Source organism: Myxocyprinus asiaticus, chromosome 42 (genome assembly GCF_019703515.2).
Source record: "Myxocyprinus asiaticus isolate MX2 ecotype Aquarium Trade chromosome 42, UBuf_Myxa_2, whole genome shotgun sequence".
NCBI lineage: Eukaryota > Metazoa > Chordata > Actinopteri > Cypriniformes > Catostomidae > Myxocyprinus > Myxocyprinus asiaticus.
Window position 1 is genome coordinate 12,341,429 of NC_059385.1, and position 24,183 is coordinate 12,365,611.

At 37.5% G+C, this 24,183-nt stretch overlaps 1 protein-coding gene across 5 annotated transcripts; it reads right to left on the minus strand.

The window, feature by feature from the left end:
- Window positions 1-1,134: 1,134 nt before the first annotated feature.
- On the minus strand, window positions 1,135-23,737 carry LOC127432856 (roundabout homolog 1-like). 5 transcript variants are annotated; one of them, XR_007895804.1, is made up of 20 exons: window positions 23,474-23,737; window positions 21,863-22,189; window positions 20,408-20,565; window positions 19,979-20,099; window positions 19,685-19,823; window positions 19,425-19,552; window positions 19,130-19,245; window positions 16,375-16,606; window positions 16,080-16,201; window positions 15,699-15,870; window positions 15,279-15,464; window positions 15,099-15,141; window positions 14,681-14,796; window positions 13,111-13,431; window positions 12,915-13,022; window positions 12,604-12,742; window positions 8,711-8,980; window positions 6,047-6,387; window positions 3,312-3,420; window positions 2,528-3,121 (listed from the first exon to the last, which is right to left on the minus strand). XR_007895804.1 is itself a non-coding variant. In XM_051684325.1 (19 exons), the coding sequence occupies exons 1-19, from the start codon at window positions 23,535-23,537 to the stop codon at window positions 2,428-2,430; spliced, it is 3,276 nt and encodes a 1,091-aa protein (XP_051540285.1). In that variant the 5' UTR covers window positions 23,538-23,737; the 3' UTR covers window positions 1,135-2,427. The 5 variants fall into 5 exon arrangements, 4 of the variants coding, with proteins under 4 accessions (XP_051540285.1, XP_051540282.1, XP_051540284.1 ...); XM_051684325.1 differs by lacking the exon at window positions 3,312-3,420 and having other exon boundaries at window positions 1,135-2,663; window positions 19,193-19,245; XM_051684322.1 differs by lacking the exon at window positions 3,312-3,420 and having other exon boundaries at window positions 1,136-2,663.
- Between the last annotated feature and the right edge of the window lie 446 nt (window positions 23,738-24,183).

Sequence of the window (24,183 nt, forward strand, 5' to 3'; positions counted from 1 at the left end):
CATTTATTTGCTGAATATGAAACAGGAATGTAATGTCTCTCTTTGGTGTAAGCCCCGTCTGGCGGTCCGAAGAAGTTGAACTCAAAAATGTCAGATCCTGCCGGAGACAGGAGGCAGGGTCGAGGAGCCTACCCCCGTGCAGGATGGGACTCAACTGGTGGTGGTGGGGTGGTGGAGGTTGCCGTGTTAGCACACTGAAACTCCAATGTGATAGATTGTGAGCAGACTTATAAAGCGATGGCTGATGCACGATTGGCGAGGAGTTACCTAGCTAATGGTGCGATGATGTACAGCTGCGAGTCTTCCCGCTAGAACTACGCAGCGCTTACATTTATTTTAGAAATATGTGCAACTCTAATAATAGGCCTATACTTAAAAGTAACTAACTGTATGTAATCTGATTACAATTAGGCCTGTCGTTATTTGATCTAACTGCGGTTATTTCAGATAACAGCGATTATTGTGCACTTTAATTCCAATCACATTTTAATGCCCAAATAAGGGAATTTTAAGTGAATATATAAATGCTATCAATGACACATTTGTGTGCCATTCAGCTGAACTTCTTGTCAATGAGCCGCACTGCGGATGGATATCAACCAGAGCAGCACCTGTCCGGAAGAGCGCGTGAATATGCGTGTGCCATCAGCAGAGGCTCGTAACCAAACTCCTGCCAAAATATATAAACAGACAAATATAAACTTTGATAGTGAATGCAAAGCACTTTAACTTTAATTTAATGATCGTATATTAGGAAATGTTCCTGGTCATAGCAGGTTAATACACGCAATGTTAATGACACACAGTGACAGAGGAGGAGACGCACGCTTACTCGATTTCTGCGGAGTGATAAAATGATGAAACGAAATCTCAAACGTTTTGCTTCATGAGAAATAAGGGCTTGTGGGTTTAATCAAAGAGCATTAAAATAACATGTGAAAGTGAAGAAATTAGGACAGAAATATTTTACTATTGCATAATATATTATATGAAATAAATATTTAAAAATAATTTCATTTTTTATAGAAAATATATAAAATATGAGTTCCAAAAACAACACTGTAAATGTAAAATTGACCAAAACTGAAGTTGGCCAAAAAGTTTTTAAAGCTTTAAAAGGAAATCATATATCCCTACTTTATTATTTTATTTATATATTTTAAGTTAAATATGTAAAAATGAGTTATTAAGATGTATTAAGCACACATGCACCTTAAGAAATATGAAAATGTGTATGTTAATTTTGAAAGCCCTAAAACAGACAATTAATCGTCATAATCACAATTATTTGTTTGCCAACTGTCAGCCAAATTTCATAATCCTGACAACCCTAATCACATTAATTTAAAATGTAATGTGTTACACTACCTTTTGACAAGTAATTAGATTGCAGTAGCAAATGACTTTGGAATCGGATTACAATCAACACTGGATGCTTGTTATAGAATGTTCACACATAGGGACAATATTACTCTGTCTTCTTTATTGACTTTTATTAGAAAATTAAACTAGTTTTTTTTTAGTAAGAATAAAGTAGCTTTTTTATTGAATGTGACTTTTTAATAGTCCAGCAAGCTTAAAGAATATTTGTGTGAAATGCTTGTTAAGAAATGACAGCTAAATACAGTATTATTACTCAAACTATACCACCATTTCCACCCCAAAAATCCCAACAATTATATATATATATATATATATATATATATATATATATATATATATATATATATATATATATACAGACCTCCAAAAGCTTATTTAGACAAGCATTTAGTATACTGGATATTCCTGTTTAAATTAAAAATAACTAACATAAAAGAAAACTATTAAAAAAGACACCTAAAACTTTAAATGTATTGGTAACAATTTAGAATAAGGTTGTATTTGTTAACATTAGCAAATGCAATAACAAAAAACATAAAAATTTAATAGTATATTGTATGTTGAATGCTGTAAAAGTTGTATTGTTCATTGTTAGTTCATCTTAAGTAATGTCATTAATGTTAATGAATACATTCATTTTGAAAAGTGTTACCAATGTATTCAATTATAAAATAATAAAAAGGAGATCTAAATACAAAACATCTTGTATAATATTTCCTGTGTATTTTAGATGACTCTGTCATATAAAAGTGTATGATATGGTTTATTAAATAAAATCGGTTTATTTACATTTCTTAGAAGGCGAATATGGATGTCCTGTACAATTCTCCTTAACATGGAGTGGTAATGTCCTTATGGAGAGTGAAAAACACTGCACAAACCTCGCAGCGAAATGTGTTCTTAGAGTTAACTGACCTTGATACAAACCCAGGCCTGTCAAAACTACAAGCTTGGGGACGCCCTGAGAAATGCAGGGAAATAAAGTCCAAAAAACAACCCTTGGTTTGAGGCTTCAAGTGTGTCTGTGAGGTAACATGGAGTTGATCATCGGTCTGATGGGTTTTTCTGGCTGCTCACCAGCTGTCCTCTCCAGTGCTCAATGCCAGAATGTCGGGTTGATGTGGAGGTTCTTCTGGCCTCTCTGGAGGCTTTGAACTGGGCCTCCAACTCCTCCACCCATGCGGTGCTCCAGTCCCACACGGGCATCGGCTCCACCTCTCCGAAACACTCTCGAGGTGGGAACAGAACGCTTAGGGGGGACTCAGGCGGGGAGAAGTCTGCTGAAAATGTACGATCACACACAAATTGCAAAGCAAATAAGCACATATGTATGTATAGACACACATTTACATAAGTAAACACAAAGAAAGGCTTTTTATCAACACATGTAAAGAAACATTCCACAGTCAATCTGACCATTATTAATACTGTATGATGTGTAAAAAGACTGCTGGAGTAATCAGTTATAATGCACTAGTCATTTGACCTGATCCATTCACAGAGATTGAAAGGCAGAAAGTGGCAGAGAGAGAGAGAGAGAAAGAGAGAGAGAGAATAAAAGGGGGAAACAATCAGCAAATGGAGAGAGGAAAGTCCCTGTAGGTTTCTCTTTTGAGAACAGTGATTGATTTGGTGAAACTTCAGAGTGGATGGTGGGGGAGCCAAGACAATTTGCAGACAGCCTCTCAAATCCCATTATTTCTCATTGTATTGAAGTAACACTGCTATTCTTCACCGCCTCATTGGGAACACAACAAAAAGTGAGTAGGGGTGTAAAAATGCAATGATATGCATCATAATTTATTAATCGATTACAATTACTATAATACCCAATGGATTACAAGTTCATTTTGTATTCACACAACAATTCTTAGCCGGTTTTATGTTGTAGAAATCCACCAAATCCATGACAGCATATGGTCTCTCACCTGACGAAGATCATTTAGATCGAAACGTTGCAGTTTTTGAATCAATAAAAGTGAATAATAGATCTTCTTCTTCAGTTATATTTTAATGCCTTTTGTCTTGATTCGGCACCTGTTGAAGAAGTATTGGATATGCATACATTTTTATTACATATTTGGGTAGTTGACTTGAAATTTCAAGCAGTTTGAAAATTCTACACTTCATTTAAAGGGTTGTTCACAAAAATAAATAAATAATTCTGTCATTATTTAATCACCATCATGTTGTTCTAAGCCTGTATGACTTTTTTTCTTTCGTGGAACACAAAAGGAGATCTTAGCCACTACTATCAGAAAGTTAGCTATAGTCACTATTCTCTTTCATTCACTTTTTTTATTCACTAACGTTCTAACTAATATCTTGAGTTCCACAGATGGGTTTGGAACATCATGAGGGTGAGCAAATGATGGCATCATTTTAATTTTTGGGTGAACTGTTCCTTTAAAACTATTTTTCTAATTCTTCTATCATTATTATGAATGCAGTTTTTATGACCTTAACTGAGGCCCGTTGCACAAAGGTGCCTCAGGTTGTTCCTGGGAGGCAGCAGATGTTCTAACCCCACTCCCACCCTAATTCTAATCAAAAGGAGCCTGTAAGTCTGAGAAGCCTGCCAGGAACAACGTATGGCACTTTTCACCCATCGCGTTAACAGACACTACAAGAAATATTCGCTCTGTTGACCAGTAACAGCACATAATATAGCCTAAACATTCTTTATAAATATATCTAAATTAGAGTAAGAAATTAAGGAGGACTTAGAAAAAAATGCTTCCGAAAGTGACAAAAATGCCCCTGAAATACAATATGTGGGGGCAAAAATACCCCTAAATAATATCTGATATATTTCTTCATATCCTGTTCAAGGCCTATACAAATTGTTGCATAAAACATACAATATAATTATTCAGATTTATGTAAATAAATTAATTAAATTGAAGTATTTGACACATATTTTAATTGATTAGATAACATATGCTGTCATACAGTGGTGGCCAAAAATATTGGCACCCTTGGTAAATATGAGAAAAGAAGGCTGTGAAAAATATATCCTTTTAGTGTTTCATTCAAAATATTCACAAAAGTCTATCCTCAAACAATTAAAACAATTCTAAACACAACACAAGTTTTATCAAAATACAAATATATGTGTGGCACAATTGTTGGCACCCTTTTATTCAATACTTTGTGCAACCTCTCTTTGCCAAGATAACAGCCCTCAGTCTTCTCCTATAATGCCTAATGAGGTTAGAGAACACATGGCAAGTGTTCTGAGACCATTCCTCCATACAGAATCTATCCAGATCCTTCAAATTTCGAGGTCCATGCTGGTGGACTCTCCTCTTCAGTTCACCACACAGTTTTTCTATGGGTTTCAGGTCAGGCGACTGGGATGGCCATGGCAGAACCTTGATTCTGTAGTCAGTGAACTATTTTTGTGTTGAATTTGATGTGTGTTTTGGATCACTGTCCTGCTGGAATATCCAACCACAGCTCATTTTAAGCTTTCTAGCAGAGGCAGTCAGGTTATGATTTTTTATCTGTTGGTATTTGATAGAGTCCATGATGCCATGTATCCGAACAAGATGTCCAGGACCTCTGGCATAAAAACAGCCCCACAACATTAAAGATCCAGCACCACATTTAACCATGGGCATGAGGTACTTTTCCATATGGTTACCTCTCTGTGTGCGCCAAAATCATCTCTGGTGTTTGCTGCCAAAAAGCTCTATTTTTGTTTTGTCTGATCATAGAACCCGGTCGCATTTGAAGTTCCAGTAGTGTCTGGCATACTGAAGACACTTGAGTTTGTTGTTGAGCAGAGGCTTTTTTATGAAACCCTCCCAAACAACTTTTTGTGAAGTAGGTGATGTCTGATTGTAATTTTGGAGAATTTCTGACACCAAGACCCAGCTAATTCCTGCAATTCTCCAGCTGTGATCCTTGGACAATTTTTGGCCACTTGAACCATCCTCCTCACCGTGCACGGAGACAATATAAACACACGTTCTCTTTCAGGCAGATTCATAACATCTCCAGTTGATTGGCACTTCTTAATTATTGCCATGATGGTGGAATAATACCCCCCCCTTCAATTAGTTTACTTCAATTAAAGGATAGATTTTTGTGAATATTTTCAAAAGGATCAAAAGGATAAACAATATGACATCTTTTTCACAGCCTTCTTTGCTCATACTTACCAAGGGTGCCAATATTTTTGGCCAAAATTGTAACTGTAAAAATGCACATGAAAATCAAATCCAGGGGCAAATATTGACCCTTAATGGAAAAGTTCATTTCTGACACTGATCTAAATATAACCAAAAATATTATGTTCTATCTTGAATAAACAAAAGGTTTATGTTAATTGTCAAGTACCCATTTGCCCCCATGGCAAATAATGTTAGAAACAGGAGCGGTGATTTGTTAGCTGTAATACTGTAAGCATTACAGTCTTGAAGATATGAGAAATCAGTAACTGATAGAGAAAAACTGTAACAAGCTGGTAAGCAACAAAGAAAGTTTGAATGACTGCAAAAGACCGATCATAGATTTAATATCTAACCAATAAGGCAACAGAACTCCAATGCATGGTCAGACTGTGCCACCTAGTGGCCATTTCTGGCAAATACATCATGAGTAATGTTTACTTTATATGACCAACCTCCACAGAGAGTGAAGAAAGTTTATGTCTTGCCTGATAAAGTACCGCTCTTGGATTCTGCTGTCATAGCCAGGACGCGGGCAAAGTTTGCATCGTTTATGAATGAGCAGTCGGAGGAGCTGATGATACTTGTTCGGGCACTCGTCATGTTGCTCTCGGACTCTGAACCCCATACATTCCACAGCGAGCCCTCCCATTCGCTACAGCACGAGGAGGGCGTGCTCCTCAGTGTGGCTTTCCTGAGCCCGATTGGCTGAGACTCCTGTTCATCATCAATGTCGCCCATTTCCCGGTCTGCAGGCCCGCAGATATAGCCAAACGTTGGTGTTGGAGAGAAGGGCTGGGACACTGAGGGTGAACTATCAGAGAGAGTGCTGGGAACAGACATCAAAATTAGCACTCATCTTGATAATGCTAGTTCACATGAATCCAATTCAAAACACAATTTCCCCCTTAGACCAGAAATAATTGGGTGCTTCTTCAACTTTAGGCACTTTTATCATTGTAGACTTCTAGAAAGAGAGTTTTCACAAAAATTATTTTTTTTTTTACATTTGTGTACTTAAAATGTCCAGTAGTATATTATGCACATGCACCACCGGGGATTTGTCATTTTTTACCTTTTTTTTTTTTCTTTCTTCTTCTGAAAGTCATGAAAATTCCCACCACAGTGTAATTTCCAGCAAAATTCAAATTCTGTTTTGAATTAATAGAATTCCATGGTGGAAATGAGGGTGATGGAAATTACATTTTTAAATGTTTTTTATTTTATTTTATTTTTTATATATATAAAATGGCTAAAGCTAATTTTATAGCTAACGTTTTGTGTATCCTAAATACAGTTAAATACATTTTTCACAATTACAGCTTGATTGGACTGACGGCCAATAAAAATATTCTGCTCAAAATTCATATTTACCTTGAATTTCTTTGTTTTCAATAAAGATCACCTGTCTCATATTTAATCTCAAGCATGCTCTTCACTTTTTTTTTCTTTCTTTTTTTTTTTGTTAATAAGTACACTAACTTTTGAAAAAACCTTATCAGAGACAAAATTGTTTGATGTGGTGGAAATGATGCCACAAAAGTGGGACAGTCGTAATTTTGAAAAATGGTTAAAAATATTTATCACGCGATAAATATTGAAATGGTTCATGTTTATTTCACTCTTTGTTTAGATTATCGTAGTTTTAACACGTAATAATTTGTATTTTTACAATGGACTTTGATTTCATATTGAAAGTCTGGGTCAGGGACAAGGTTAAATAATAAAATCTATACATAAAAGGCACTTGTGTTCCAAAAATAAAAATAAAAATTGAAGGCCTGGTAAAAAGTTTCCAAGTCAATTTTAATGTGACCTTCATCACACAAAAAGAAAGAAAAAAAACGAACTCTGTTCATTTAAAATATAATTTAAAAAAATCAACCCCTGTGACTAGAAAAGGCCCAAAGTTAACGAAAGACCCAGATATGTAGGTATACGTAGAAATACTTTTGGGGGAAAAACTAAATAAATGCTGGGTCTCCCAGCCTGGTCAAGCTTCTTACGCTGCTCTATTCTGAAGGTTTTAGAGGGGTTTAGGGCTCATTTCAGGCTGGTAGACTAACTGACTGACCCACTAAACTAAACACAGTTTTGTCAGACTCAGAGACAAGCTAGATCTCCTGAACACCAGCTTGGCCAGAGAGTTAGACCAGTTTAAATCAACTCAGACCATTAAAACACCATAAGCTGGTTTAAAGGAATAGTTCACTCATAACTGAAAAATTCTTTCATCATTTACTCACCCTCATGCCATCCCAGATGTATGACTTTCTTCTGAACACAAACAAAGATTTTCAGAAGAATATCTCAGCTCTGTAGGTCCATACAATGTAAGTCAATGGGTACCAACATTTTGAAGCTCAAAAAGCACATAAAGTCAGCATAAAAGTAATCCATACGACTCCAGTGGTTAAATCCATATCCTTCTGAAGCATTATGATAGGTGTAAGTGAGAAACAGATCAATATTTAAGTCTTTTATCACTATCAACCATCACTTTCACATTCTTCTTTTGTTTTTGGCGATTCGCATTCTTTGTGCATATCGCCATCTGTTGGGCAGGAAGAAGAATTTATAGTAAAAAAGTATTTAAATATCTATCTGTTATATCTCACCCAGACCTATCATATCATTTCTGAAGACGTGGATTTAACCACTGGAGTCATATGGATTACTTTTATGTTGACTTTATTTGTATTTTGGAGCTTCAAAATTTTGGTGCACATTCACTTGTATTGTATGGACCTACAGAGCTGAAATATTCTTCTAAATATCTTAATTTGTGTTCTTTAGAAGGGAGAAAGTCATACAAATCTGGTATGGCATTAGGGTGAGTTAAATGATGAGAGAATTTTAATTTTTGGGTGAACTATTCCTTTAACCTTAGTTTTTTTAACAGTTGATAACACAATAGAAGTGTGCATTGCATTCTCAGCGTTGCCTCAAGGGGCACTATAGCAGACATTAATTAAACACTCTTCTTCTATTGTGAAATTTCTCTTCCAGCTCAACTATTGTCTTGGTGGAGCAACAGTTTGAAGAAAATTTTGCTGAGTAAAGTTACATTGTTGACAAGACTTTCAGATATTCCATAATTTGAGCTTTACATTTCTGGACATGACAGATTTATTCTGGTGTTGTGATCTTACCTTTGCCCTTGTGATTTGGGGCTGAACTCCATGCATTGCGTGTGGCCCTGAGTGCTGAGTGTGGTGTCCTGGTAGTCATCAGTGGACAGGCAGAAGGAAGCAGCGGAGAGCTGACTATAGGAGGGGCTTGGATGGGCTTGGCAACCCATGGAAGGGCTGTGATGAGTCGGACAGACTGTAGTGGTGGAAGCAGGACCCTGGAGCCCAGAAGCAGCACACACAGACTGCTGAGAGCCAATGTCTACTGTTAGCTTTGTGGACCTGGTAGACCTGTGGGATCAGATATACAGTATACTGTATGAGTATATTAATTATGTTTCATCTCAGAAAAGCTTCTTCATGAGATCAGCATTTTGTCCATAGGAAAAAAACACATCAACTGAGATCTCTTTAATATGTCGATTGTTTTTCTTAGACAGTAATTAATTTAAATGGAAAGCAAATTAGACTTTTGCGTAAAAGGATAGTCATTCTCATAATTTTCTCACCCTCTGACTTTATTTCTTCTGCTCAACACAAACAAAGATCTTTAGAAGAATATTTCAGCTCTGTAGGTCCTCACAATGCAAGTGTATTTTACTCCTTTTTTACTGTAAATTCTCCTCTCTGCCCTGTAGGTGCCGATATAAATAATGTGAATCGCTAAAAAGACAAGAATGTGAAAGTGAAAATGGAGATTTATAGTAAAAAAAGGACTTAAATATTAATCTGTTTCTCACCCACACCTATCATATTGCTTATTGCACTTATCGATTTTTCTCACATGTCTCCTCTCGAGTTTCAGAAGATATCTCAACAACGTCTCACACTGCTCAAATTTGCCAAGTCTGCAAAAAGTCAAAGATTTCAAAATGAACTCAATAATTTCTCATCCAAAGACCAAATTACTGTAGTTACTGTATGCTTTCCATATAATTTTATAGCTCTATACTCTTACTCTCGACAACTACTCTGCCACCACCCCGTTTGTGTCTATTTTTATTTCTCTGAAGGAATTCTAGGAGAAACATCCGAGACAAAGTTGATACTGAAATTTAAGCATGATGCAGAAACATCTAGTCTCCTGACCCTGCTGAAAAGACCAGCTTAGACCAACATGAATCTCAATGCTGGTTTTCCAATTTTGAAGTTGGCTTAAGGCCAAAGTGTTAGTGATCGCTCTGCGCACAGTATGTATGATGCAATACTCGTGGACAAGTCGGCGCATGTGCCTGCTGTTGAAGGTACTAAAATTGTGTCGCAAAGCATTCATTCATGCAAAGCATGCACACTAAAATTGTGTGCGCATGCGTCAAATGCGTTCGTATTCATTCGTGTTCAGAGAAGAGTACACTTTGAAAGGCAACGGGGTCGACCAGGAGCGATCCGATCCGGAATGCACTAAAACAAAATATACCCGGGACTTATGCTGGTTAGTGCTGGTTTGGTGCTGGTCGAGCTGGTGGATCAAATATAGTCTTGCTGGTTAACCATTTGCTCTTTATCTTTTCAAGAATAAACAATTAGTAATTTCTCTTTTTTATGGGCATGTACGTTTTACTAACTGTTAAAGTTCAAGTTCATTTCCACCTCAATGATTGTGTATCTGACCATTCTAAAATGTCAGTTGAATCTGGATTGTCTCTCTATTCACAGTGACTTCTCAAGCTGTGATAAACCTTAGTGTTTCACCGTTCTGTCATACTGATGTGAGTGGAGATAAATCACTACTGCCACTAAGCTCAAGTTTTACTCTGTGTCCATTTCCCACAGACATTTAGGGGTTGTGCCCTTGCAGGCTTGTAATGATGGTGTCTGTGACAATACAGTGTCATTATACCGTGAGATGAGAGAAGTCTACCACTGTTTCTCTGCTCTCAGTCTAAAAGATTGGATGTCAATTTAGCCCCTAGCTCAACTCTAAGGACAGAGAAGTTGAGGGGAAATGGGCCCCACTATTTATTAGAGGGTCTGTCAGTGTGCTTCACATACTGTCAGGACTCAGACAGGAAGGTTCTTTTCACTGCAGACTGAGGCTACAGGCATCATGTGACACAAGCCAGAAAATAAGAGGTCAGAGAGATGTATGAGACACATCGCTGCCCACACAGAGCACAGTCTTAGAAATTAAAGTGATATTTCACCCTTAACTCACTCATTAACTCACCCTCGAGTTGTTTGAAACTTTTGACTTTCTTTCTTCCCTGGAACACAGATGTTTCTCCTAAAATTCTAAAATTCCATAGGAGAAATTTTACACAATTTCCTTCTGTTTTTTCCAAAGTTTGATGATTTTTCATTCTTCAGTGGAACACAAAAGGAGATGTTAGGCAGAATGACAGTCACAGTCACCATTACATTTCATTGTTTTGAAAGATGCAATGAACGTGAATGGTGACTGAGACTAACATACTGCCTGACATCTACTTTGTGTTCCACTGAAGAATGAAAAATCATCCATATTTGGAAAAACCCAAGGAAATTGTGTCAACGTTCACCTATGGAATTTTTACATTAAAGGAGAAACATCTGAAAGTTGATTCTTAAAGAAATAGTTCACCCAAAAATGAAAATTCTCTCATCATTTAACTCACCCTTATGCCGTCCCAGATATGTATTACTTTTTTTGTTCTGTTGAACACAAATAAAGAATTTTAGAAGAATATCTCAGCTCTGTAGGTTTTCATTGCATACAATGCAAGTGAATGGTGATCAAAAGTTTGAAGCTCAAAAAGCACATAAAGGCAGCATAAAAGTAATCCATATGACTCCAGTGGTTAAATCCATTTCTTCAGAAGCAATATGATAGGTGTGGGTGAGAAACAGATCAACATTTATGTCCCCTTTTTTTTTTTTTTTTTACTAAAATCCACTTTCAAACAGCCTCTAAGGCTATGTTCAGACTGCCACTAAAAATCTTATTTTTTGCATATCCAGATGAGTTTTAATAGTCTGGACTGCAAAAAAACACATGAAATCTGATTTTTCCGAATCTGGATTCAAACCACATCGGGAGGTGGTTTCAAATTCAAATTTAAATCTGATTTTTTCAGATGCGTCTCAGTCCGGACGCTCTGGCTGCTCAAATCGGATTTCAAATGGTCTTTTGCGTCACTCTTAACGCGACACACAACGATGACGTCAAAAATCGTTGATGGAAATGCCGGAAGTATTCATAAGCTGGCCGTGACTGCAGCACGGAACATCACAATATTTACCAGTCTCCTGCGACTGGACAGGGCACTTATTTGGAGAGTGAGATGATGCACTTCCATTTTTCCCGCATCTGTTTTGAAAGCATCGTCACGTGGGTACGCCTACGTCGTTACCAGAGCAACCCATGCAGATAGGTTGGTTATGTCTGAACACACAAATCTGATTTGATCACTTGCAATTAATAGTGCAGACAGTCTGCCTGAAAAATTCTGATTTGCCTGCAGCCTGCACATAGCCTAAAGGGGCTCTTCTCTCCTGAGAGTTCTTCATTTGTTTTTGGTGATTCACGTTCTTTGTGCATATCGCCATCTACTGGGCAGGGAGGAAAATTTATAGAGAAAAAGAACTTAAATATTGATTTGCTTCTCACTCACACCTATCATATCGCTTCTAAAGATATAGATTTAACCACTGTAGTCTTATGGGTAACATTTATGCTGACTTTATGTGCTTTTTTAGAACCTCAAAGTTTTGGACCCTGTTGACTTACATTGTATGGATCTACAGAACTGAGATATCTTTCTAAAAATCTTTGTTTGTGTTCAGCAGAAGAAAGGTAATCATACACATCTTTTTTTTTTTTTTTGGTTGAACTATACCTTTAACACAGAACTGACAGCTCCATAAAGTCTACTGAGTTATGAAAGAGCAATCTCTGAGCAATAACATTTTCCTCTGGGTGTATGTGTGATTCTCACTCTTCCTCTGAGCTGAGGCTGTGGTTGTCCTCCATTTGAAGATGCGGAGGGCTGGGCAACATGTCCACCAACTGCAGTGAGGCAGAGTAGTGCAGGATTCGTGGAGAGCTCAGTGGCTTCACAGACTCTGATACATCACCTGACAGTACATAGAACAACGAAATCTAAACATCTAGGTTATTATTTCAATATAATTCTAAACCTCTCCTAGACAGAAAGTCATAAGGGTTTGGAACAACATGAGGTTGAGTAAATTATGACAAAATTTTCATTTTTGGGTGAACTATCCCTTTAAACAGGAAGTACTGTACCTGCTGGATGTTGACTAAATTTTTGCTGATGGTTACCCGGCGTACTGCACACTGCCAGGGCTTGTTGATGCATGGGCATTAAAGGGGCACTTTTCACAGCATGCAATTCTAGAAGGGGACATACATGTGCATCAGTGTCTTGTCCCACAGCAGAATGTATAAATGACTCAAATCAGTGAATTAATGATCATCACACCTCGTTTATAATTTTTCTCCCAAGATTCTTTCAGAACTCCCATATTGGGCTGGGAAGGGAGGGCACGTTTCCATGGCAACGCCTGCACTTCTCTTACAACAGCAGTTTTGACGATGGGCTCAGTGATGCGAACCGTCTCCGAGTTATGCAGCTGAGAGTTGCCGTGGGGCATTTTGGGACATCGTCCTGGACTACTAAATGTCTTCAGCCCATTCCCAGTTAGATCCACGTAAAAGGTGCCGTAGACGCCACAATTGTCTGGTACGATGGGGACGGCTGACCGCAGGGGGTTGGAGTCCTTTATAGCTGTTATGGGCAGAGCTGTCAGAAGATAGGTAAAAATCAGACTGATTTACATAATGTGCCAGGATGTCAAGGGTAATTAGAGTTGATGAGAACTCGGAAGAGTTCTGACTCCAGGGGTGACAGGCGCTTTTGAAGGTTCTCATGAGGACATATCTGTCATCCAGAGAGATGATGAGGAGTAAAATGATAGTAGAAGAGAGACTGATATGGGATTCACTAAAAACATGACAATTCAGTCATCATTTACTCACCCTGATGTTGTTCCAAACCAAAAAATATTCTTCCTTCGTGGAACATAAAATGAGATTATAGGTGATTATATGTTGGAGTCAGTCATCATTCACTTTCATTGCATCTTTTTTTTTTTTTTTCCATACAATGAAAATGAATGGTGATTGACACTAACATTCTGCCTAACATCTCCTTTTGTGTTGCACTGAGAGAGAAAAAACTCATATGTTTTGGAACAACATGGGGGTTAGTAAAAGATAAAATAATTTTTATTTTTGGGTGAATTATTACTTTAAATGAATATATCGGGCTCAATGCAAGTTAAGCTCAATCGACAGCATTTGTGGCATAATGCTGATTGGCACAAAAAATAATTTCGACTGTCGCTCCTTTTCTTTAAAAAAGGCAAAAGGTTACAGTGAGGCACTTACAATGTAAATGAATGGGGCCAATTTTTGGAGGGTTTAAAGGCAGAAATGTGAAGCTTCTAATTTTATAAATGCTTTTACATTAATTCTTTTGTTAAAACTAGAGTATTATTTAAGCAGCAAAGTTGTTTAAATCATTGTTGTTGTTGTTGTTTTTTGTTTTAGTTTTTTCAGTTTATGGCGTTTATGGTTTTAAAAGTGATTTTATCACACTTATACTTTTGAAACAGTGAGTATTTTAACATTTATGGATTGTCCCCATTGACTTCCATTGTAAGTGCCTCACTCCAACCCAGATTTTTTGCTTCTTTTTTTTTTTTTTTATTAAAAGGAGGGACAAGTCAAAATTAAATTTTGTGGTAATCAACAATGTGCCACAAATGCTGTTGATTGAGCATAACTTACTTGAACCCGAAATAGGCATATACCTTTCAGAAAAAGCTACAGTTGGGGTTGTTTTTCAAATGTTAGACTTTTGTTGTTTCAATTTTTGGCTTCAGATTAATTTCAATTTGAAAGAACAGCCTGGCAGCCTGAATCAGAATTGCCACTGAACTCTGCGGGGAGGTTATGACTATGGATTTTGACTGCAAGCTGTGACTCACTGGTTCTCCGGAAGCCAATGTTCTCCTGGCTCGAGGTCCAAAAGCTCTGCTTGGGCTCACTGCTTGAGTTTGGCCTCCAGCCTCCAGAGATCCATGGAGAGTCTGGTGCCACCATTCTACAAAGCACAAGGATTCTGTAAAACATGACTAATTTACCAGCTGAGCTTGTGCATACAATTAGGAAACCATCAGCAGGTAGCAAAAGGACAATAAAATAGCTCTACCAAGATTTTTAGACTTTAGGCTTATTTAGGCTTTTTGGACATATACCATGGTAGTTCCATGGTGTTCTTTGAAGTAGCCTGGAGTACCATCTAAATATTATGATTTATGAATATTGTAATAATTTAGGACCATTTTATATATCAAATCATATCATCAATGTACCAAGGCACTGAAATCAAACATCATTTTGTACCTGTGTTTGATGATGAGGTCTTTACTTTCCAGTCTATACAAACCTAGAATTTAAAGAGTAAATAATTCAATTTGACAGATATTTTAAAAATTAAAACAATTTAACAATAGCAGTAATGAAGTGAATAATAGAAAACGATGTACCCGTACATGGTGACTGTAGATTTACTGTAGAGATTACCTGAGTTTTTGCCTCCCGGCTTGGCAGATTTGACATGTCTCCTGTACAGAAACACGGCTGTAATCATCAAAAAACACCACAGGAGGGTGCCAACGCTGCCGATAAACACCGGCTCTTTAATCACAGCGAGGATATGAGACACACTGCCTATGCCTGTTTGATAAGGTGTCACCTCCTGCCTGGACTCTGGGAAAGACAGAGAGAGAGAGAGAGACAGGTATCATATTAAGCAAATTCCACTTTAACAGTAATGTTTTATACCAAGTTTATTTTTGATTAGTACTACATCCTATATATTTTACTAAATTGTAGAGAAAAACAAAATAATATTATGAAATAATAAGACAAATAAAATGATCCTTTGATAAATTAATGCATTTCAGTGGCCAGGCAAATGTCTCCGTTTACGTCATGGCTTACCTATGAGCAGTTTGTGCGGGTCGCTCTGAAGCCCCACTCCTGCCCCGTTAACGGCAGCCACTGTGACCCAGTATAGCCTGCCGGGCTGCAGTGGACTGATCTCAAGACTGTGTGTTCCACTGTCCAGAGTCCAGTTCAAAGACTTTAGCTCCTCAGATTCCACACACCACACCTGCCAAAAAGTCACATCAATTTTACAATCTGAATGCTGCTTTCACACTTCATAATGATTATAAAAAGATAAAATCATCCATCTAGTAAACAATTTCCTTTGTTGTTCCTCAACATATTCCACCATATCTGTTGGAGAGAAAACTTATTCTCAAATGATGTTTTGTCTTATAAATATATCAAAGTGGATGTCTTTTTGTAAAAAAATACCTGATATCCCTGAATGATCCCATTGTGAGCCTCATGAGGTGGGGGTTCCCAGCTCAGGTGGACAGTGTCATTACGGTCAGTGGGCATTGTTATGGAGACATCCTCAGGTGGTGCACTAGGGACTGAGAACAGACCAAAAAACATTGAGGCTAAATCAAGGCACTTTATCTTGATTTGCTCCAGAGGATCTTTTAAAGTCACTTTCAGTGTAGAAAATCTGCTTCAATACAGCTACTATATTCATTGTCTGCTGGTGGTAATTTGGTTTACATGGTTATGTGTTGTGGATTCTCACCTTTCTCTGGTACTTGTAAGTGTCTGGTGTTGCTCTCCCGCCCATACAGGCTGCTGCCGTAGGGTCGAACTTTAAACTCGTACTTGTAGCCTCTCTTAAGAGGTCCCACGTGAGTGTGAACATTAGGCTGAGGAACCCGTTGAGCTGTCCAGTCAGAGCTGGCTGGCAGAAGAGACCGATACAGAACCTCAAAGCCTTCAAGATAATGAGGCTTTGAAAGAGAGGACTGCAGCTAAATGCAGAAAAACAAACACGAGAGCAAATCCATCAGGCATGCAATCAGTTTGTGCAGACAAGAACTGATGATTGACACAATGTACAGTATACAGAATACTGGAGCTCTGTTCCAAAACCTAGTGAGCTGCCTTGCTATCTATGTACCATCCAAATAGGCAGCTATATACTTAGGCAGCATCCTAGCATAAATGAAACCTCAGAAACGACTGATTTGAATCAGTCTACACAGGCAGCTCTGTTTATGATCAATAAGCACAGAAATATATATAGTACATACAAATATGGGGGGAAAAGTGCAATTGTGAACAGTGGTGGTAATTAGATGGAAATATTTTTTAAGGACACTTTTCAGTATTTAATGTAAAGATTGTAAAGTAAATATATTTACACTTCCTCCACTTTTTTTGTAATCAGTTCTTATAATGTTAAACTTAGACATAGCCCAACCTCACATGAACCCACATAGTGGAAGACAAATTGCATCCTAACACAAATATATCCTCATAAATGTATAACTTGAAATGGTCTACATAGGCAACTCCATTAATGCTGTGATACTCAAATAAGCACATAAATACATGGTACACACAATTATTGGGTGAAAGAGTGTATTTTTAATTAGATGGAATTATGTTTTAGTAACATTTTTCAGTATTTAATGTAGAGATAGACGATAATCAGTTTGACCAATTTTACTGTACATTTAAACTTTTGCCACTTTTTAAAATCAGTTCTTTTAGTGTTAAAATTAGATATAGCTTAAACCAAAGATGACCTGACATAATGGAGAACAAACTGTGCAAATTCTTAGATATTAATGGACAAAAAACAAAAAAAAAATGTATATTGCCAATAAAAAATAGTTACATTAATTCTTTGTTGACTATGCAAAATAGTCTTGTAAAGTTGGCTGTTCACCTTTAGAGCTAGTGGTGAATGATTTAGATTAACATTGTCGAAAAACATAAATGAAACAATAAAAATAAATAAATCGGCAATCCATATCGGTTAACAGACACCTAAACATAAAAATAATCAGTACTGGTATCAGTCATAAAAAAAACTCCAGCACAAATTTTCTTCTTACGATTTGTAATAGCAACAGAGCTTGTCTATGATGACTTAAAATGTTGTCTAGGTAGACAACTCACTACGCTTTGAAACATTGCTTATATAATATAAAGTGCATGTGTAAACCTGAAAAGTAACATAACAGTCATTTAAAGGTGCACTCAGTAATTTTTTCCCCATTAAAAAAGTTTTACTTCTAAAAGGAATGAATTGTGATTTTTTTAAACATATGTATGAAATCATGAGCACTCACATGAGATGAGGACTCTAGTCATATCAGTAACCTTATAAAAGCTGTTTTATTCTACATGGGGCAGGGGCTACCTCAAGGGGGCTGCCATTTTAGAACCAAATGACCAGCAGAATATTACACGCTTAATCTCAGTAACCGTCTTGTTATTGGACACTTTCACTCTTGGATTAAATTAATGGAGTGACTATTTGCACCCCGGTGTAAATAGCATCTTCCACACAGTGCAGCTATTTGAACCCCAATAGTCTTGTGAAACCACAGGAATATATGTCAAACTAGACAATAGATGTCATTGCAGTGGTGTGGGGTGTAAAGACGGTGTGAATGTGCAGTGTTGTCCTGACCTAGCACCTGGTTCGTTTCTGCCTTTTTCCCCATCCGATTTCCACTCTTAATATTCCCTTTAATACTACTTAAAATAATAGATAAAAATGGATATAAATTTTGATTTCATTGCAGTGATTTGGTCATGGTGAATGTCTGGGAGTGCAGACGAGGGTTTTATCTGGAGGTGGGGTCTGTCATTCGCACTCTTTCCCATGGCTCTACATCACTTGTGTGTAGATTGCATCACTGTATAGTAATATTGTAGTAACCATGTTTTTTGGCAGAAACCATAGTTTTAATGCAATTAACCACGGAGTTACAACAGTAATATGGTGGTAATATAATTTGTATAAAATACCATGGTGAAACTATGGTTACTACAGTAAAACCAAGGTTATTTTTTCTAAGAGAAGGTTAGGGTTAGGTTTAGGGGAAGGGGTTAATGTAGTGTGTCTGTGGGACTCTAAACAAACACAATAAACACACTGCAGTGATGCCCATATAATGTAAGTTAGTATTTAAATATGGGTCCAAATAGTATCTGACACTGTTTGCACCAGGGTGAAATTAATATCTACCATTATTTGCACCAGGGTAAGGGTGCAAATAATATCTGCCACTATTTGCACAGGGGAGTAAATAGCATATGCCTCTATTTGCACCAGGGTGTAAATAGTATCTGCCTTAAATTAATCATGGCTGATTGTGAATAGTGAATTTCTACAATGGCATCTGTAACTGAAAACTATTGATTTTGAATGATGCTGCATCCACACCACTAAGTCCAAGATGACACAAACAAAAAGTTACTAAGTGCACATTTAAAGTATGATGCATGATAGTTAGACATTAACTGAACTGCTTTACCCTCCACATGACTTGAGACATGTTGGAAGCTGTACTCAGAACTGTGACGTTTTGCAGGCTCACATGTAATTCAGACAGCTCCTTGTGTAGATCTCTCAGTCTAGTGCTTCCCACATCTGTAACATATATTAGCCAGATATCACTGAACACAACAGGGTGAGTGGAATACAAATGGCAAACTGGGAAGTGGTTGAGGTGGGACTGTTGTTTTAAAAATCATGCCTTACATAGTATATTTATTACGCACCTCAATTATTAGCTGCTATGTTAATTGACTGATTACATGCTTTCTTACCCTCTACAAGCAGTTGTGCATTGGCCACAGACACACCAAGCTTATTTTCTGCAGTGCAAGTGTACCTGCCCATGTCCTGGGCTGTCACATAGTGGATTTGCAAACTGTGGTCTGGGTTGATCAAATATCTGCAAACATCACATGATCATGAATACAATTTAAAAATTCAATTTTTTCCTCCCCTTGTAGGATCAGCAGCTAGCATGTTTATGATTAACATTTAAGACCAAGTAAGCCCTTAGGGTCTATATGCATCTGACCTGCCATTGGGTAGTGGTCCTTGTTCTCGACTCCACTCTACAGAAGGCATGGGGTCTCCATCTGCCTCACAAAAAAACTTTGCTGAATCCCCAAGCTGTACTGATACATCCTCTGGTTTACGCTGTAAAACCGGTTTGGCTGAGGGTGAAGGTCAGATGAATGAGTCTACATGCATCTTTTAATGCTATACAGTACTTAAATTAAAAGACTTCTAGAATTCACACCATGTTGGTGCTTTTTGAATGCCAAATTTTATGTAACATGAATATTTTTGAAATATTTCTATTTCTAACCTAATACAGAAAGCCGAGCAGTTCGACTCTCTCTCACTCCAATGGTGTTTGAAGCTATGCAGCTATAAATTCCAGAGTCATTCTTCTGAGCAGGAGCAATGATCAGTTTACCACTGAGTTCCTATACATCATGCAGAGAAACAGAAAACAATCAGTTAGTTACAATGTCTTTCAGGCACACTAAATGTGCTCCTATGGCATTGGTATGTATCTGTGAATCTCTTTCTGTGTTGTACTGCCCTCTATGGACATTTCCAGATAAGTGCTCCCAAGACAAAAAGTTAAGTCAACTTTTAGGACAAATCAACTCCAAACACCTGTCAAACATCATATACATCTTTTAAATCAGATCCTTCTTCTAATTTCTGTCAAAACAGTGCCCTCAAATCAAGCCCTTGATTCCTCTGAAAGACTACGTTTGGCTCTCACAGTGTAATGTTCATTGCTGCTGTTGATGAGGATTCCGTCTTTCCTCCAGGTGATGTTGGGCTCAGGATGTCCCACAGGCGGGCTGCAGTTCATCACAGCCACCTCCCCAACCGCCACCTCCACGTCCCTGGGCTGCACCCGGAACTCCTCGCGCAGAGCTGTAAACCACACACGTGATCAGATGAATCAAAGCCTACATTACACACTTGAATATTATGCACGGTTTCTGTTTTCAAATACTTTTGAGTGAATGTTTTAAAAAAAAAAAATTATATTTCGCATTACATTGCCTTAGCTCTCTTAATCAGGGGGTTTCAAACTGGGGTCTGGGGTTTCAAACTTTTTCAGAGGGCTGAAAAAAAAACGTAAAAAAAAAAAAAGAAAACTAAAAAAGTATCATCTTTATTCATATTTGTTCTCTTTCAATCTTTTTTGTCACTATAACTTCCTCAAAGCTTCAGGAAATAAGGCCCATTGCCAGCTTGTCTGATGTAGCTATTTGTTTTGTACCAAATTGTCTAGCAGTGAAACAATATTAACAAATCACAATTTCATTGTGTGCATCAATTGATTTAATGTCTCAATTAGCTCCACTGCTGTGGAATGCAGATTCTGTTTGGGCTACAAACACAGTATGCTGTCAAAGCTCAATTAGTCTACTGTTTGTTTCGGGGAGAAAGGCAAACTTTGACATCTGATCTCCAGTAATCTCACAGACCATCTTAATAGGCTTCCTCACCCTCTGGTTCACCTTAAGTATTTAAGTAGCTCTTGATGGGCAACTGATTGTTATCAGGGTCTGTCAAGCTTGACCATGTTAAAGTATATAGGAATGTACAGAAGGAAGGTATACGATCATCTACATCTACAACCTTTTACTGGCACTAATTCAGGGATAAAATATGGTCAGCTGATCATAAGCACAAAATCAGGAACCTAAACTGAAGCAGATTGGTTTTGTATGACCCTGTAGGGGTTTATTTTGTAAAAATGAGTGTTTAGATGCACACCAATACACTTCTAACTATCAAAAATTGGCTTATTTAAAAAAATCTAACAATGCAGGACAATGAGATTTGAAATCTGTTTTTAGGTTTAAGCAAAATCAGTGCAGGATCATGCATGTAAACATGCTCACTAACTGTTTGATGGTATCCCACCTCTTGCACAGCTACATTGAAAAAATAAAATAATTAATGAATAACCTAAATGTATTTGAGTTGAGTTGGTTTGAGTTTAAATTATTATCAGTATGTGAGAGGAAAGAGTCCGCAGAGTGATTCGAGAATCATGAAACAAGCTTGCCATGGACAACTGTCAATGTTACAGTTTAGTGGACATTATATACAAGTATTTGACAGCCAAGTGCCACAATTGACCAATCAAAATCAAGCATTTCAAAGAGTCATATAATAATATAACTCGCGATGTAGTGATTCAAATTAAATCCACTACCTGCTATATGAAGAGATGCATTTCTGCTAGTCGCAACTCCGGCGCTGTTCCGAGCAATGCAGGCGTATACCGCTTCATGAGTTTGACTCTTTCTCCCAGGGACAACGCTGAGGAAGAACAAGCTTCCTTCTGGTAAAACGATGGGCCGTGACTCTACATCCATCTTCTCTGTGTCCAGGGGCTGGCCATTTCTGAGCCACTGTATGGTGGGCTCAGGGTTGCCCTCTGCCCTGCAGGACAGTGTGGCTGGGCTGCCCGCTCTGACCACCACATCAGAGGGATGGTGGATGATACGGGGCAGGCTGTTATCTGCAATGAGTCTGGAACCTGTGGAACAGAATTAGGGTCAAGATAAAAAAACAACATGAGGGTGAGTAAATGATGGCAGATGACTCTAAAGTCCATTGGAAACATGCACGTCCTCACAACAGTGATTTCCAATAAAAAAAACAAAAACAATTCCAATCCTGAGAGATTCAATTCTTTTGACCAGTATGCTGGGTGACCCGTCAATGAGTAAGGGAAACACATTTCCTGCACAGAACGGAAATGGAGTAAGTGTGGGGGGCTGTTTTTCCCACTGTGAGAGGAACAAAGGGCCAGCACTCACAAACAAAGTCATGGACCAACAGGACATCTGTCACCTGTGCACCAAGTGCAGGAATGCTTCTCTGCTATTATTGGTCCACTTACAATGTGCTTACAATGTCTCTTTGTACTCTCACGCCAAAACATGCCAATCATATATGCATGAGAGCGTGTCCTTGAAACAAAGAGGCACACTTGGTTGAGTCTTACAACAAGTGAGACTTGTGTTATATCTGATTTCGTGGCTCTGTAATTTTAAAATGAGGTTGTTAAACATTTAAACTGAAGCGTGTTCTTGACGTTTTGACGCATCAAGAACCGACTTTATTTTCCATCAGAGGCCGAATCAGAAGGTAAGCTAGGGTGAAACTGCACAATGGAGAATTTGACTGCTACATTCTTGGCAAAGATGTGTTTGACTATTAAAAGTTTCTATTGTCTCTGATAGGGCAGTTTCCTGGAGAAGAGGAAAGCAAGGGTCTCACAGTCCTGCTATGTTATTTTTGCTCTAGAAGAATTTGGGGGAAACCATGGATGTATGTACAAAGCAAAGCAACTCGTTTCATTCTACATAGACTTATAGGAGACCAATTGTTTTAAGACAATAACAGACACTTTTAAAATATGTTTTGGACTCAAAATCAGATTATCCATTAGGCCCATGTCCCTTCCTTTAGGGTTCTGGACACTTCTAAACAAGCATTTGATTAAAATGATTTTACATTTTTGTTGTAACCATTAAAAGCAGATCATACTTTCAAAAGGAGTGACGAATTGAAATGTTAACTTATACTATATGTATATATATATATATATATATAATCTAACCTTTTGAAAAAAGATGAAAAATGTATGCATTAAAACAACCCAAACATTAACATATTTTCGGGAAATTAAATAGGAAGTTGATTAAATTAAATATCTTTTAGAAATTAAGGAAGTACAGTATCTTCACCTCAGACCAAACTTCTAACTCGCCACTTCAAGACAAAACAGTTACAGTTACTTTGTAGGTCTACTCACCTTGAATGTTATAAATAATTGCAAAAACCCAACAAAGCATCAGAAAGTGTCGTCTCGTTGTCATGTTTTCGAGTCGTGTTGTAAATTTACTCGAGGAAAATAATTAAGCGCATCGCAGTTCAATTCACGCGACAAAAAGTGACTACTTTTACACGTAATCATTGATCCAGACTGGTTGTGAAATTGCTTCCCCGTAAATTAAAGAGGGAGATTTAAGTTCAGATCTATCTTCTGAGGGTGGGACTCGCTCCAACTGGAGGTGCTGACAAGCCCATAGTGCAGAGTTCCCAACCTTTTTTTCTGCCACGGCACACTTTTTACGAATAACAAATACCACGGCACACTACTATCCAACATAACCATTGTCAATAGTTTTCCATTTCAAGAACTTGTCCATGTTTTCTGTTTCGGCTATGCAAAAAAAAATAAATAAAAAAAAATTAAAAAAAATAAATAAAAAATAAACGTTTTTCTTTCTTTCTTTATTTTATTATTGCTTTTAAAGTAAAACATTAACAATGCACATATATAAAAAATGTAAACGTTGTGCAGTTTGAACATTCTGTACATAGGCATAAATACACCCACTGAGATATAAGATAAAAAGAAATAGACACACACACACACACATACATACACACAAAGCAGTTAAAAGTGTAAGTCATGAGACAGAAAAGATCTCAACATAGCACATAAGAATATATATACAT

Excerpts from the sequence above, each read along its gene's own strand:
- LOC127432856 (XM_051684322.1), bottom strand. The coding sequence starts at position 23,537 with ATGACAACGAGACGACACTTTCTGATGCTTTGTTGGGTTTTTGCAATT. Across the intron at positions 20,566-21,862 it reads TGCATCTCTTCATATAGCAG|CTCTGCGCGAGGAGTTCCGG; the intron begins GTAGTGGATTTA and ends TGTGGTTTACAG. Across the intron at positions 15,871-16,079 it reads GGATCATTCAGGGATATCAG|GTGTGGTGTGTGGAATCTGA; the intron begins GTATTTTTTTAC and ends ACTTTTTGGCAG.